Here is a 17361-nt window from a genome sequence, read left to right on the forward strand (position 1 = left end):
AAAACATATCAGGTAGCTTAGAGATGTAGAAAGGGCAGTTGCTTGGCATAGTATAAGGATCCAACCAAGGTAATGGTTACTTATCCTCAAGCGGAATAAGTTTCCAAAGTCATTTTAGTACTTGTCCAGCAAACAAGCCAGATAAAACAATACCCCTATGTATTCCCGTCTTTTATCCCCATCCTGGGCCAAAGGAAAGCTGAATTAAAAAAAGAAAAAGAAAAAAAAAGCTTCATGTATAGGCTTGTTTCCAAACTATTCATTTGATCAGCAGAGCCATATGCTATAACCAGAGTTGGCCCGACATGTATTTATGAAGGAGGAATTCTCTCTAATAGTGGAAACTTGAGGATCCGCAGTGATGTGGGGAAGGTATTAGTCTTGGCCAGGGTTCTTCCCCCAAAACCACGCCCTGAAGGACAATTTTGGCTTTCAGGGAAAACCCTAGAGAAGTGGAAAGTCCTACCTTTGTCTCTTCTGCCTCTTCCTCTCAGGTGCTGAGCATTTCCTATAAGCCAGGCACTGTTCATGCTTTATAAGAACTAACTCGTTCTCGTTTCTGTCTCCTTGTCCTCCTTTCTTCCCACCAGTTCCAATTTCTCATCCCTCCTGTCCGTTTTTCTTAGTCACTTTCACTTGATCCTTCTCTTGGTCTCACTGCCCTTCTTTCTGTCTTCAGAGCTCCTAGAGACAGGCTGAGCTCTTCTTTGGTCAGAATAGACACTTGTACAGAAATTGATTTTACTCACTGTCCATTCCGTTCAGAGTTCTAGCTCTTTGTGTAGTTGATAAAGCCTAAGAAGAAGGAAGAATATCTAGCACCAGTGGTGTTCGTTGAGAATTTACTCTAGGACAGGTGCTGTCCCAGGTACTTTCTGTGAATCACCTCGTTTCTGTTGTTGCAACAACCCTATATGCTGGGTTCTCTTATTTCCCCCACTTTACAATCAAGAAAGCCAAGAGATGGAATAGGTGAAGAGCTTTTCTAAGTCACACAGCTAGTAAAGGGCACGGCTGAAGTTAAAGGTTCATCACACATGACTCCAGAGGTTCCTGTCTCTAGCTAACTCATGGCTTAGTGAAAAACCCACTGAGCTGAAAGTCTGAAGCCATGGGTTCAAGTTCACAGCTGTGATGGTGTTAATAGTATTATCATTAGGATCATGAGCAAGCCCCCTAACTGGTCCAGTGCCCCACACACTGAACCAATACATTTATTACCAATATATTTATTATATTTTTTACATTTACTCCTTTTTCTCCTGTTATTATATCATTCTCTAGATTTACATCTTGAGAACTATCACTGGACTTTACTTCTCTTTTTTTCACTTACTCCAGCTTTTCTAGGGATCAGAAACGATGCTCAGCACCTAACAGAATGCATGCTTATATGTCTATACACAATGCTGTGCATTGGCTAGTTCAGGAACCACACTAGATAGGTTAATTACACAAACAGGCTATAGTTGTGTGCACAAGTCACTTCTAAGTTCATTGGCTAATGAAATAAAGCTTGCTAATATTGGGCATATTCTCTGATTAAATGTAATATGTTGCTCAAGTACGATAATGCTTCTGAGTTTACTTGATTATTTTGCTTAATAAACTCTTTTCAATACCTAAAGTTTAAAAAATTACAATAAAAAAGGAAACATTACCTAAACCATCTAAATAAGGGCTCAATGGTAGAGGCATATTTTGGATGTGCATGGTCCTGGATTCTATCCTTAGCACTATAAGAAAAAATACTGAAATAAGAAACTATTTCCATAACCTGCTCACTCACTCACTCCATCATTCATTCGTTCATTCAAAGGCACAGTTTTGGGGTACAAGCCTCACTCTCCCGCAGTTCATGCATACTGGCTCTGGCCAACAAGTACGGTGAGGAGTGCCAGTGAGATGTGCGTGAAGTTGAGATGGGAACCAGGTTTGCATTCTAGCAACTAACAATCTGCCTTTCTTCCATCCTCATGTCCACCTAACATCTTCTACAATAGCACATATCACCTTGACCTCTGGGTCATGCACTGGATAGTCCTACCTTCCATCCTCTGCCTGCTAGCAATTGCTTTTGATGCTCTGCTTCCTGCTGGTTCAATCTAGCAACTAATGGAGTTATTATTTTTGTTTGTTTGTGTTGTAAAGCCATGGCAATAAAATTTACTCTCAATAATACCACTGCAATTTTATGTCCTTAAAATGTACCATCAATGACATATGTAATAACCGACTTTCCTGTAAACAGAAATGTTTTTCTGGGAAAAAAAGAGGGCTTTTTTGTTTCCATCATGGTTGGACCTAGGTTCTTTGATGGAGTAATTGAAGATATAGGAAACTTTGAGATACATCATATGAGGCCATGTTAGAGTTCAAAGTGCTAGCATTATGTTATTCTGGTTATGATTGAGTTCTGCTTACAAGGTAATGCAGGACAAGAAGTGCTCTTCCTGACCAGGGCCCAGGTTACAGTCAGAGGCACAATGTTCCCAAATGGAGGGAGACAGAAAAGCCTCAGGTCTGTAAGGAAGATTGGCACTAACCTTGGACTTGTCTTGATCAAATTAAAGATAATTTTTATTAAAAGGTGGAATGTGAGTTAACAATTAGAAGTTTGAGAGTCACTCAGACAATTCCAGGAAGAGAGCTAGACAGAAGCAGTACCATTTTATCTCCAACTGGCTGGGAGATGAGGAGGCTGCTCTGGCCCCAGGGAGGAGTTGCCAGCATAAGAAGTGGTAGCCCAAGCATCTTCTTTACTGCTTCTCATCTGAGGTTATAAGAGGCTTCTGTTCACTGCACCCTTTCTGTCTGCCGGCTTTTTTGTCCTACTGCTCATGACTCCTCTTGTCCCCCAAATATCCCTCTACATATCAGCCTTCTTCCAACTGTGCACCCAGGTCCTCTGCCATGACTTCACTGTCACACACTGCCAGACATCATGACCCAGGTGATGCCCCACTGTCGGGTCAAACCCAACTGACACCAAGCCTGTCTTCCCGTGGCCAGTCCTGCACTGTCTACTAATTTACCTCCGTTTCTTTCCATCAGTGTCACTGAGGTTTGCCCACTCATCCTGACTCAAAAGCCAGGAGTCAGCTCCACTCCTTGCCAAACTCCCTTCCTCCTCAGCCAACAAACTGCCAACTCCTGCTGTTTCCCTCTAGGGTATCCTTTCTCCTCCCCCCCTCCACACACAGCAACTGTATGGTTCAAGTCTCTGTTGCCTCTCCCCAGATGCCACTGTGGTCCCCTCCACACTAGTCACTAACCTTGAGCCTGCCCCAGTACCTAACACAGAAAGGTCTGTCACCTCCACCTAAGTCAAGGCTCTCTTTTTCCAACACTGGTGAGCTCATGGGCACTTGGCGGTCCCCACACACATCTTGATTCCATTTAACTAACCCCCGCAACATATACCCCACCACGGCCTATCTGCCATCACCCCCATCCTTCAAGACCCCAGTTCTCCCACTGGATGTAAACCACTGTGAAATCTCAATCACACTTTATTTTATTCATGCAACAAATATGAATTGAACACCTGTTTTCTGGGCCTTGCGCTAAGAGGCATGGGTAATATAAAGATGCATAAAACAGTACTTTTCCCTTGTGATTCTTTTGTCTAATGGGCCACAAAACCAGATTTAACAAACCTGAATCTCTCCCAGGCTGTTCTTGCCTCCATGTTGTAGGCCCTTTCCCTAATTCTGTAAATACACTCAAGATGCTCCCATCTTAAATTACCTCCCCCAAGCCCCATACCAGGTCAGACTCCTTTAAAATAAACAAAGTCATCTTAATTTTCCTCTCCACTTCCTCCTGTCCAAATCATTACCCTTCTCTGAGCAAGCCTCTGTCCACACCCTCCTTCCTGTGGACCCATAAGGAAGATAATTTCAGCCCTCATCTCATTTAAACTCTCTGGGAGTAGCTAGAGAGATGATGCATCAGTTAAGAACACTTGCTGCTCTCGCAGAAGGACCCAGGTTCAATCTCCAGCACCCACAAAGGTAGCTCACAACCATCTATAACTCCAGTTCCAGGGCATCCGATGCCCTCATCTGACCTCCGAGGACACTAGGCACACATGTGGTGCACATACACACGTGCAGGCAAAACACCCATACCCGTGAAATAACAATAAACTCTTCGCACTCTCTTCGAGACCTGTTTCCACTCCCTCTGCCCACCCCAAAGGGTTCTGGCTTGCCCTGACTTGTTTCCGTGCCTCTCTGCCCCATTGGTTGCAGGCCCTCCACCCTGCTGGCCAAGGCAATCTTATCTGCTTCCTCGGCTTTGTTGTCACTGTTGACTCCCAAATCTATAACACATGTGGTGTCAGAGGTCTAGCCCCCCCCCTTACACTGGGCCTACTCTCTCACATAGACCACTGTCACTGGGATCCTGACCCTGCATGTCCTCCCCACTAGAATCACCCCTCACACCCCCCAAACCTTCTTCTGGGTCCACAGACTGGATCCTCTTGCTGTTCATCCCTCGAGGCCAGAAGTCTCTTACTCCCCTCTTTTCCTTATTCCCCACATCCAAGTTACTGTTTTATCCTGTTGATGCTATCTTTCCTTTTCCATTCCTCCCAGAAGTGTCCCTGTCCCAATTCTATGAGCAACCCCCGGGGCTGTAGCACCAGCTTCCTAACTGGTGGCCCTCCTCACATTCATTCCTCAAATTCCAACAGTCTCCACATGGGAGCCAGTGAGCCCTCCGTATACACAGATATCCCATTCACTTCCTGCATCTCCTCCAAGCTTCTACCCATTATCCCGCAAGTATTTATTTACCACCTATGAAGTGCAAGCATTGTTTTGAGAACTGGCAATATGGCAGAGGATAAAACAATGCTCTGCCTTCATGGAGCCACTAGTCTGAGGTAAAGGCATGGCTTGGCAGGGCCTACCACGAAGTTCTTGCTTGCCTCCTGGTCTGCTGGCCACACAGATAATTATACCTAATTTGGTGCTCTTACGCTTCAGACTCCCCCTGTCTTTGCCTGGGCTCTGCTGGGACCACCTCCTCTCCACTTCTGTCCTGCTTGGCCAGACCCCCTACATTCAGTTCCTCTGGGTATACTTTACAGAAGTGATCTCCAGGCTAATCTAGTCCCAAATCTTAGCTTTGTGCATAATATCTGTGCTTCAGATCTCATCTTAAAATGGAAACAGTGATACATAACATCTAGGTTGGGTGTGAAAATTAAGTTCAGTCCATAAAAAATGCTTAGATACTTTAGGTGCATGACAAATAGTAAGCCGGTAATAAACATTAACTGTCATTACTTTTATTTTAGCATTGTTATTGTTATATTATTATTGTACCACTCATCTCACTGTTCTGCAATTATCTCCCCTATTAAGCAAACCTTATTGACTAACCGAGTCCAGCACATAGTAGGGAGTTCCGAAGTGCTGAGAGAAAGACAGAAGGATCAGCTGATTTTGATCTGTGGCTTGGGTTTCCTGGAGGAAGAACAACCTCAAAGGCTCCCACTGCTCTTTTTAACCAAGTATCTAATTGTGTGCTGTCTCCATTGTGTGCACAAGAGCTGCAAAGGATTGAGCAAGAATGGAGAATTAAGTTGGGTTGAACTGAACTGGAGACAAACTATTTACATTCCTTTATTCATTGACTCGTGGGGTCAAGACTCAGAGCCTGCAATGACTACCCTAAAAGCAGCCATTACCTTCAACCCCCAGCCCTTTGCCCCACTGCATACCTTCCGTTTGACCTGGCTCCACACTACCTTGTTCCCCTCGAAACTATTTCAACTCAAGCCCAGGAAGCAAAAGGAGTGCTGTAGGAAAAGGGGAAGGGGTGGAGAGGGGTTAGCACCTCTCTTCTTCCTTTGCTGAGATCAAAGTCAGTATGTTCCCTTGAAGGTCGGCTTGCCCCTTTCATCTCCTGCCCCACCTGCCTGGATGGGACTGCAGTGTGCCCATTTCCTTTTCTCCTGGAGCTGGAGGGCAGTTCCAGGGTGGGGCCACGAGCTATTTCTAGTGCTAGCCAAATCCCTCCACCTCAACATCTTTTCTGCGTACCACGATCATGTTTCCTCTCCACCTCAGCAATCAGTAGTAACAAGTCACAAGACACTATGAGAAAAGTCCGTTTCTCGGCTGGTCCTGGGCTAACCCAATGGCTGAAGCAGGAGGCGAAGCCAGAAGGCTTCGATCTTTCCAGAAGCTCTGTCTGGAAAAAGGAACAGGCTCTTCTTTCTACGTCTCAGCGCTGAGCACTTCGCCCCGCATTCCTCCGGGTATAGAGGGGACAGGGTTAAGCAAGAGCCTTTTGCCCCCAGGAGAGAAGAATTTGCATTTATCAGCGACCTTCCATATCCCAGGCTCCAGGTTGGGTCCTTTGATAGATACTATCTCCTAACAGACCAAACAGGTCAGCATTTATCATCCCTAGGGTGCAAATGACGAAACAGAGATTAACAAGCTTACCTCAGGCACACAGCTAAATCCAGGTGCCAAATTCCAGCTGTCCCTGACCCCAACACCCGTGCTCTTTCCACCTCCGTCACAGGTTGCCTCCAGAGCCCAGGAAAGCTGTTTGTGCTGAGGTGACTCTGAATTATTCCACACAATTAACCAGACACCTAGCTAAACCATTGGCAAATTAGCTTAATTCAACATACATTTAAGGGAAAACTGTGACGAGTTTGACTCTATGGGCCATGCAACGAGAACATGACCGAGTTGGTAGTCTAGCAGAGAGGATATAACAAGTGCAAATTTAGAGCACAGGAACAGGGACTTTAAATACAGCCTCCTGTTTCACTTGGCCTCACCCAAGCAAAGCCTCCAAGACTGGAAGCCCCCAGCTGCCATGTATAACTGGCTTCCAACACAGGGACTTTCTTAAACCATCGGAGTCCCCCCAGGCCAAGACTAGTGCAACTTAGCAGGACCCAAGACAAAGAGCATTTGATTGACAAAGGTAGAAGGAAGTTTGGGGACCCAGGCTTGGCTGTTACCTGCGGTCAGTCTGCTTCAACAAGGAAGGTCTTTTGATGAGTCTGTCCAGTGTGCGGCTCAATCAGTTAAAGCCAGGTGCAAATGAAGCCAGGATAAGAGGCTTAATCCTAGTAGAGCTGTTTTGTCACATGGCAGGCAGGCAGTTCTGGCCCCAGCTGACCAAGTGGGTAGCAGCCTTGTGCTCCTTGCCAAAGGGGACTAAAGTGGGAAAGTGTGGACAGTCGCATAGTAGGTGTTCAAGTGAGAATACGCTGTTCAAAACCCTTGGCTCCAGACAGTTCCCAGCATGCCTTGCTCACCAAGGATCCACAGTGTCAGCTTTGCACGCGGAGACAGCAGGAACTCCTTTTATATCTCGGCTAGGCACCCCGCCTCATATTTTTATAGTACTGTGATGCCAAGTCTCCCCAAGAGCTGCTTTGATGCGGCTGCCTGTACTCTGTGGCTCTAAGCCTGCCTTTCCATTCCCATGAGATGAGCACATCACTTGACACTCCTCAGGAGAAGAGGCCACCACACCTGTTTGAAGCCTTCTCTTCTACAACTTGAACTGAGGGGCCCTCCTTGGCTAAAAATAAATGCTTCTCAAGTTTCTTCAGCCATGATGGGAGGTGTAGTTTCGGGATGCCCCCCCCCCCGCCCCCCGCTATCCCGGGTAACCCTGTTTTCCTGTTTCATATAGGGATTTGATAGAGACAATCTCTACTCAAGGCAGCTTCCATCTCCATAATTTGGGGTGTTAGGAATCACAGGGAATCACAGAGTAATATCTGTGGTGAGGACTGAGTGTCTGTCCCTTTCTGGGCCAATTCACATACATGGCATGGGAAGCATTGGCACAATCTTGGGAATTTTCCTTTCAATTAAACGTGTAGGATATTCTTTCATGGTATGCAAAAGCTATCTCCCCATGAAATTAATCTCATGGATTCCACAGAGACACTGTTAGAATCTCAGGATTGTTCCACAACATCTCCCACGGTGCCAGATGTACAGCCAGGCTCCTAACAAGGATAATGTCAATGACAGTAGCAATAACTTTGGGTTCTTTGAGTGGCATCAAAGTCACAGCATAGCAAGATCCCTGTTTCCATGCCTGCTATACTGTCTGAGGTTTTGTTTTATTTTGTTTTCAGGGAATTTGGATTCACTGGTTTACTTACAACCTAACAATGTCACTATTGAAACACATTGTGTTAAGGACCATATGCTCTCTCTCCAGAGAGTGCACACAAATACTATTTCTGTTTAAAAAAAAACAGAAATCGTAGCTTTGCATATTTCCCATTCAAAGACTGATCCCATTTGAATGATTCCCTTTGTCACAGAGTATTTTTCCCCAAGTGGGCCCTAACAGAAGCTAAATCAGATACCGTGACTTACCAAAGGTCACAAAGAGTCATCTAGTGGGCTAGAAATAGAATCCACAAGTCTTTATTTTGATTCCTTGAATTTAAAAACGTAAATTTCACTATAGAGAAAGAAAAACTTAGTTGTCTTAGTAGACTCACGTGCCATTCCTGGAGCAGGGACCCCAAGGCAGCTAAAGCGAATGGGCTGTGAGGCTGAGAGATTCCTAAAAACCCCGGGACTGCCTGCCTGCCTTCCGAGAGCTCCTGTCCAGTGGAGAGAAGAGAGGGTAGTCACTCCTGACAAGTATCCATCCAGTGCCTCTGAATACCTAGAGGACCCTCCATGCCGCTGCCACTGTGGCCTGCATATGACATGCAAGCAGGCACTGTCTTTCTGAATGGGGGCCGTAAGAGAGGCACCAGCAGAATGCTGTCGAGCTTGGCAGAGAACGAAGGACAGCTTTGTGAAGGAGGTGACATTTGAGCTGTGCCTGGAAGATGGGGAGGCTTTTCCACAGGCAGCATGAACAGGGAGTGCAGGAAAGCACTAAGTTCTAAGTAAGAACAAAGCCTGGAGAGAGCTCAGTGACTTAGCACGCTAGAGTCCAGGGAGCATGAAGAGCTATGGTCGGAGCAAAAAAAGCTGAAGCCCAAGCAGAGGCACCCTTGACATCAAGATCCCAAATTTCACAGTGGCTGTCACTGAAGGTCTGAGTGAGTGAGCACAGTGATGCCACCAGGGCAGAGCTTCCTGCCACATCATGCCACTCTGCCCTTGAAGGCTGCCCTGGCCTTGTCGGGAATGGTGACTTTCTTTCGATTGTCCTGTTTGTATGTGGTTTGGTTTGGAAGTTTTATGTGGTTTTGTTTGTTTTTTGGCCTTTCTCTTTTCCTTACAGTTTTTCACAGCATATGGTCCTGATTATGTGCTGGAAATCACGCCAAGCTGCCGGCCAGACCGCAATGAGCCCCAGCGAATCCAGCAAATCCTCAACTACATCAAAGGTGAGCGCCACCCTCCAGTCCTGCCCTCCTGATTCCACCCAGTGTGTGGTGGCCTGCTGCTGGGGGCTTCCTCAAATCCCATTTGTCTTCTGGCAGCTAATCATTCCACTAACTTGGAAAGGAAACCTCTTTTTGGCCTGACATCTTGTAGCCGGAATTCTACACAAGCCACTCTGGTTGAGATTGTCACTTGGCTGGCTAATGTCACCTTCAGAAGAACAAAAGGTTCAGCTTTAAGGCACTTCCAAGGGGAAATCAGTTCTAAAATATTCTAAGAGCCTTTTTCTTTGAAAAGGCCAACAGTAAAACCATCTTTAAGGGCTAGGGTTATGTGGCTCAGTGGTAGAGCATTTGCCTACCACTCCATCTCCAATACTGAAAAAGCAAAGCAAAACAGGAAAACTAAGTTTGGGGAAGTTCAAGTGGATTTAGACTTGAGGGGTTGGGATAGGGGGGGAAATTCCTCCCCCAGACAGTCTCTTGCTGCGTGGTCTAAGAGCACTGCAAGTCTATGGAAGTCCAGGGGTTAATCAGAGAGCCTGATGTTCTTGAAGGGGGTTCCAGGAGGAGAGCTACTGCCCTCTCCCCCTCCCCAAATTATTCTGTCCCCAGGACAGAGAGGAATGGTAGTCACGGCTCTACAGACTACTAGCTTTTTGGGGGTCCTTCCCTCAAGCTTTCCATTAGAGGGGAGACTTGCTTCTCATCTATCGTTTGTTTTAAGTATTTAGAGCAATCATTTTCCTGTTAGCTGAGAGAGAGAGAGAGAGAGAGAGAGAGAGAGAGAGAGAGAGAGAGAGAGAGAGAGCATGTGTTTGGATCCTATTTGCAGAGTTAAGAAGCCAAAGCTATCATATTGCCTGTCCCAAAGAGTGAAATTCTCTTGTTTATTCATAAAACGACAAAGATGGTGCCAGATCTCCCACTTTGGGCTCCTCCCTGGGGTGTAATCCTGTCTGAAAGGAGGCCTGCCCAAAGCTAGGGTTCGTCTGAGGGGATGCGCAGTATTATGAGGGTCTCTGCCGCAGGCAGGTTCACCAGCAGATGCACTCGATGGCAACAGCAGGGCCTGTGGTAAGGACTAGGTTTCCTGGGCTCCTCTGACCTGAGAAAATGTTCTTATGCTAATGAACCTTAGACTCTCACACTGACACTCACAGCTCATTGCCCCTTGTAAAGTCCTGTAACCCAACCTTCTTCTGCCTCTAATGTTTCAAATCACCTTCCTCTGATCTCCCAATGGCTACCAACTCTACAAGTCCTCACTGTCTTTCAAGTCTTCCTCCCTTCTCTAGTCTTTAAGACCTCTAAATTCCTTCTCTTGCTGGTTCTTCTCACTGTGCTCCAATCTGGATGGAGACTGGAGATCTGCACCCTTCACCCTGGCTTCCCTCTGCTCCTCTCTGATCCAGAAAACATTCCCTATACAGTACACTGCTCCTAGCTTGTGTGTGTGTGTGTGTGTGTGTGTGTGTGTGTGTGTGTGTGTGCGCACGCGTGCGTGCGTGCGTGCGTGCGTGCGTGCGTGCGCGCCCTTGCCTCCCTGCACACATTCCCAGGCACCTCACTCCAGACAGAGGCGCCATTTGCTGTTGGGGGAATGAAATGGCAAACAAGAGAGATCTGAGCAAGGTAATGCAGAGGGAAATAAGCTAGAAAAGAAACCTGAGTGAAGAGTGAGTGGGTGAGGGTAGCTCAAGATGAAAAGCGATGCTGAGGGTTAGTTAAAACAGAACAAGTTCCCCCCAGAGGACATGGAAGTCACGTTTTTGAAGTGTACTAGCAGATGAAGGCAATATTGGGATAGTAACACAATGAACTTGAGCAGGGAGCAAACATCTGCTCCAGGAACTGGGTTCTCAGAAGGGACTGCATACAAGCAAAATGAGATGTGGCTTAAGAGCATTTTGTCTAAAAGAGAATTTAGAGACAGTAGTTGACACAGAGTTCAGTATGAGTCACCGGGTCAAGGTGGCCTCCAGAGATGCTAATGCAGTATCGACCTCACTTTAAAAGGGCTCTAGACAAATAGGAACATGCTGCAGGAGGTCAGCCAGTCTGGGGAAAGCACTGGAGTCCAAGCTCCAAGAGGTCTGCTTAGAGGAGCTAGGGCTTTCTGGAGAAACGAAAACTCAGAGGGACATGAGCCCTGCCTCATTTCTCTGTAAGGCTGTCACAGAACGGGACAGGGTATCTGTCTGTACATCTGCTGTAGGGCACTGGGGTGGACTCATGGATGGGTGTCATAAAAGGACTGAGTTTCATTCAGGAGGAGGAGTTTATAACAATTAGAGCTGTCCCAAGTGGAACAGGGGGTCCAGAAGAGAATGAGAACTCTCATTAGAGATGGAGTGAGGGGAGTAGAGGATCATTTGGCTAGAAGGGCTCCTGCCTTGGGAGAGGGTTCCTGCCAATGCTAAGGTCCAGGACACTCTACATTACAGTGAGCATAGAGAGAGGAAAGGGATCTGGTGAGAGCTTAGGTGGGCTGCTGAGTCACCGTGTTGGGTTGGGAGGGAAAGCTGAATGTAGGAAAGAACTGACATGGAGAAAAAGAGAAGCGAAGTCAATAAGAACGGGGGATGAGGAGCCAGGAGAGTGGGCGGCAAGGACAGTGACTAGACAATACAAGAAACGTTAAGATTTTCCATTCACTGTCCCTTTTATACAGTCTTTGTGTCCCTAGCCATGCAAATTAACAAAGCACATGAGTCCAGAACTGGGGGAAAAAAAACACCTCAGTTCAACCTGGAAGAATTGAGGCTAGAAAGAAATCCAAATGCTGCTCAAAATGGCCAAGCTAACCTGCTATACTGATACTGTGCCCCTCAGCCTCGTGACGCAGGCTGCCATCAGATAGTGTGTTGCCATGGCAATGGTCAGTGTGCAAAGGCTTTTGAGTTTTCTGTATTCTGAAAGATTTCCTTAACCTGTCTTCAAGACTGTCATTTGTCCTTGCATATAAAAAAAAACCTTCAGTGACGCTGGCTGATCCTCACTGTGCCTCCCCCATCCCATTAAAAACCAGAGCAGGGTGCAGGTCACAGGTTGTTTCAGAAGGTGAGAGGGCATGGAGGGGGTAGATGGATTCAGCGCCTTTGCAAGGGAGTTTTATCTCCAGCATGTCTATCTGGTTGATTTGTTCAGCCTTGGGTTTTTTGTTTTGTTTTGGGTTTTTCTGTTTTCTCACTACATCCCTTAGAAACATAAGTAATGTGATTTTAGCCTATTGGAAATCAAACCCCAGAAGATTCCTCTTACAGAGTTGCATGCATTCCACATGCCACAGGAGGACTAAAGGCAGGGGCGAATATAAACTGCACCTAACCCATCTTTTCTGCCCATCAGTTTTATTTTTGTCTTTTTTTTTTTTCCAGAGCTGAGGACCGAGCCCAGGGCCTTGCGCTTGCTAGGCAAGCGCTCAACCACTGAGCTAAATCCCCAACCCCCTGCCCATCAGTTTTAATGAAAGAAAAAAAAATAATAATAACAGAGAGCGTCAACTTCAGCTACTCACTTTAGACACAGAAAAGGTCTGTTTTCTTGTCCTTCTTGTGCTAGTGACCTATCCTAAAGGTACATTTCATTGCTCCCAAGAAAGTCCACGTTAGAGAGTGAGTGCATGACTGAACACAGTTCATGACTACCAGTGTGAAATCGTCCTTGCCCCATCTCCACATGCTTGGCGTGGTTTGCCTTTCCTCTGGTTAACATACTCCAGAGGAATTAGCTCATAGTGAACCTTCCAGAGTTGGAACAGTGCTGATGTGATCAATCCCCAGAGGGGCCCAGCTAGCTCTGCATGGGGAAATGGGGTAGAGGTAGGAGGCTGGCTGCTCTGTAGTACCAATGGCATTTGAAGCAAGTAGGGGCCACCTGGGGCTCTGAGCTTCATGTTTCAGCCCAGATTCAACCCTCTGCAAAGCGAGGAGGGTGCACTGCACACTTGTATGTGGTGGAATTAAATCGAGAGCTTTCGACACATGCTTAGGGTTCCCGGAACTTGTCCTGGGATACAGGAAAAAAAAAATGAGTGTGATCAAGAGAAAAGGAGGAAGAATGGGGAGAGGAGGAGTGTACAAGAAGGAAGAACAAGGCCTTGGTACACCAGCCCTTTCCAGTCCTTGCTGAAGAGAGCCGACAGGCCAGCAGCCTCTACAGGGCAGGCTGGGGAGGGACCAACAGACTGGTGTGAGTGTGGGCAGAGGAGGCACGGGTGAAATCCTGAGAATAATGGCTACCATGCCTCTTCTAGATGAAGAAACTGAGGCTCAGAGAGGAAGCGACTTAGCCAGCCACGGCCCCCTTCCTTCATTCAGCAAGTTCTTACTAACCACTCCCAGTGTGAGTCACACTATGCTGAGGGCTAGCGCAGACATTTGAACCGGGGTCTGTCTCAGTGGGAACTTAGAAGTCAGTCTCTTTGGCCTTTTTGGTCCCCACCCTTGTCATGGCAGCATTGCCCTGTCACATTTACTCACCACCCCTATGTGCTTTATCCGATGCCCCCCCAAACCCTTTTTACCCCACACTGCTCGCTCACCCTGCTCCTTCCATGTGGCCGATCCAAAGCACTCAACATCTCGTGTCGCCCTGGAAACAAGAGAAAAATGTCCATGAGCAACCCCTACAGTTCTGGCCCCTGAGCCATGCCTTTTAGTGCTGCCCAGACCTCCACCCATACCATGCCTCCATCAGCCCCACCAAACGGAAATCGGGAGCTTTGCACTCCATTCTGAGCTAAGTAGAGAAGGACAGGGGATAGACGAGGCTAGCGCTACCTCCCCAGTTCCTGCCACCTCCGGTGTGCTATGGCCACCCGTTCTAGTCTGTTATTTACAGTCCCACAGCACATCTGCTGCTAATATTCTTGGGAGAACTATTGTGCGCGGGAGTGGGGGGGATAGAGAAAGAGGCACCCCCTATTTCAGCCTAAAGTCTGGAGGTAGCATCCTTCTATGGGTTGCCAATGAGACTCAGCCTTCAAGGACTGCTAGAGCCCTAAACTCAATGCAGTTCTTGCTCTGACCGAAGAGAGGCTATGCCGTAGAAATGAGGCTTCCCCACACACCCATTCTTGCTGTCTGAGAAGCATAAGACAGTTAGGAGGCAGCGTGGATCCCAAGGACAGATTAACCATTGCTTCCCAGTTTCTTGGACTTTGGAGCAGGATTGTGGTGGAAATCCCGAGCCAGTTTGCAAAGCTTTGAGTAAAGATCTCTGTGACATCTTATCTCCCCTTCCTGTTTTCGGCCCTCTCTGTATCCCTCCTCACCCCCCACTGTTCTCCAGGAGCTGGCCACCTGCTTGCACTTTCCCACTGAGCAGCCACCTATCCTTACTTCACTAAAGAATGTAAGAAATGGAAAGGTTTATTGTGGGGTTTGTTGCAAAATAAGTTAGAAAAATGTCGTGCTAAATTTTTCAAATTCTAAAAAAAAAAAATGGAGGCTAATCTCCAAAGTTATGATAAATTAGCAGCTTAAATTTAATATACCATGAAATGAAGGCCATTGGCAGATTACTCATGAAAACTGGAAATTTCTACCTAAAACCATGAAGGGAGAACTAACTGCAAGTGTACCACACACTCATCGTGCGGGGTACTTCGAGTACGCTATCTCATGTGTGTCCTTATGGGGTAGGAGGCAGGTAACCACAGGCACAATAGCACGAAGCAGTGATCTCCAGACTTGAATCCAGGCCTGGAGACTGGTCTCCACTTTGATAGCAGTGCCGTGACAGGGCTACTAATCATATCCCACCTGCTTTTTCCCATTGCTCTTTATAATCTCTTCCTACCCTTCATGGACTCCCAAAATGCATCTGAAGTAGTTAAATTTTAAGAAGTATAATTCTGTCTTCACTTTAAAGCTCAACTCAATCAAGTTGTTTTTGAACCACCCACGTGTTTTGGTGTCGTGAGCTCTAGGAGTGGCCGAAGACATGCTCTCTGCTTCCAGCAAATAATTGAGAAATCTGGATGAAGACACAAAACTGAACCCCCTTGGATAGATGAGGATATCATGGGGCTGACACTGCATAGAAGCAGCTGAGAGTAAAACTTGAGGGAGATTACTTTCTGAAGGCTGGAGGATTTGAAGAGAGCAGAGTACAGCTTTGATGGTCTGCAAGGGAATCTCAGAAGTATGAGGACAGAGCTGACTGGACTGAATTTCAGGTTGAATAGTCTAGATCACATAGAGAAAATGAGAATATAACATGATATAGTGATGTTTGAGATGGATCATGATGTAGTCTAAAGGTGGCCCTGTATGAACCTGGACTAGAGCTGAGAAGTGGTATGTAAAGAGTGTCACCAGCCCTTGGAGGCAGGTCACTTATAAAGAGAGGATCATGGATAAGGGAAGAAGGAAGATGTCTGTAGACGAATCTTAAAAGATCTTATTAATAAAAACAAACCCAGAGCCAGGTATTGGGGTGAATGCTGAATGATCAGAGAAACAGAACCAGCCACAGCCAACCTCTACTTGCCAATTCCTCAGCTGATCTTGTTTCCTCAGACTGAATCCTCTAAGTCCTCATCTGAATGGATCTCAGCTGATTAACAGTCCTCTAGTTACTGGTCCTCACACCTTATATACCTTTCTGTTTCCTGCCATCACTTCCTGGGATTAAAGGCTCACTTCCTGGGATTAAAGGCATATATCACCATGCCTTGCTGTTTCCAGTGTGGCTTTCAACTCACAGAGATCCAGATGGATCTCTGCCTTTGGAATGCTAGGATTAAAGGTGTGTGTGCCACCATTTTCTGGCCTCTATGTCTATCTAGTGGCTATTCTGTTCTCTGACCCCATATAAGTTTATTAGGGTACCCAATATATTGGGGGACACAATATTACCACAGATGACTCTGGAATTTCCTAGGTAGACATAAACTAGGACTTGGAAGCTGCCAGTGTAGGGAGCCTAGTTTTACACACCCATTCTTTTAAAATACCTTATTCTGTTCATAACATATTCTGTTTTGATATACTGAATTGAGGCATAATGTTAATTCCATCTAGTATTTTTATGTGGAAAAATGAGTTGCAGCCAAATACAAAGAAAAATTTTGGAAATAATTTGGTGAGACAAGTATTATATGTTAAGTAAAAACAAATTGGTTTAACATCGAGTTTTACATATATAATGAATGTGTGAGTATGTGGCTATGTAGAGAAAAGCATTCAAAAGACGTGGTAGCAATTGTTATCTTCAGTGATAACTTTTTTGAGACAGTGTTTCACTGTGTATCCCAGGCTGGTCTCAAACTTATGATCCTCCTGCCTCAGCCTCCCCAGTGGCTAGGGTTACAGGCAAGTGCCACAATATCCAGCCATCTTCATCTTGAATGATACTTTGCCAAAGTACTTTAACAGTAGTTATCAAGGATTAGAATTATGGGTAATTTTTCTTTCCTCTATTCTTTTTCTGTATTTTCAAAGTTTCCAGCATGAATATATATTGTTTCACAGTCAGAAAAAAAGTAACATGCATTTTGTTTAGAGAAAAAGACAGTGAGATCTAGGGAGACAGCTCAGTAGTGGAGCAGTTATGTAGCCTGTCCAAAAAGTCAACAGAAACTTTAATCCTTAGTGTGAGGTCTTGTTTTCCAATTCCAGATTATAAAATATAAAATAATGATGGCTACCACACCTACAGACCATTTCAGAAATGGACTAGGGGGTGAGTATGTTTCAGGTGCCATTTCCTCTAGTACCTCTAGGAATTCTAGAGGATTCCATTTATCTTGAAAACCAGAGTATTCTTTGTCTGACAAAATATAAATCCTCTTTTGTCCTGCAAAAGAGTAGAAAATCCAAATGTTTCCTTTTCCAAAATGCCCATACACTCTAAAGCAGCTATTTCAGTCTCTGGGTTTTGTCTTTGCTCCACTGCTGTATAAGTCTGTTCCTCCATGGTCATGGGTGCCATAGCTATATAATCAATCCTTGGATCAGGTAGAATGATTCCTTAGAGTTTCTTCTTTTCAAAATCAT

At 45.9% G+C, this 17361-nt stretch overlaps 1 protein-coding gene across 1 annotated transcript in view; it reads left to right on the forward strand.

The window, feature by feature from the left end:
* Hdac8 (histone deacetylase 8) overlaps positions 1-17361 on the forward strand; it is a 219160-nt gene that overhangs the window by 184365 nt on the left and 17434 nt on the right. Inside the window, exon 10 of the mRNA XM_006996047.4 lies at positions 9253-9358. Coding sequence (XP_006996109.1) covers positions 9253-9358 — 106 coding nt within the window. The remainder of the gene's footprint in view (positions 1-9252; positions 9359-17361) is intronic.

The sequence above is a fragment of the Peromyscus maniculatus genome, chromosome X (genome assembly GCF_049852395.1).
Source record: "Peromyscus maniculatus bairdii isolate BWxNUB_F1_BW_parent chromosome X, HU_Pman_BW_mat_3.1, whole genome shotgun sequence".
Lineage (NCBI taxonomy): Eukaryota > Metazoa > Chordata > Mammalia > Rodentia > Cricetidae > Peromyscus > Peromyscus maniculatus.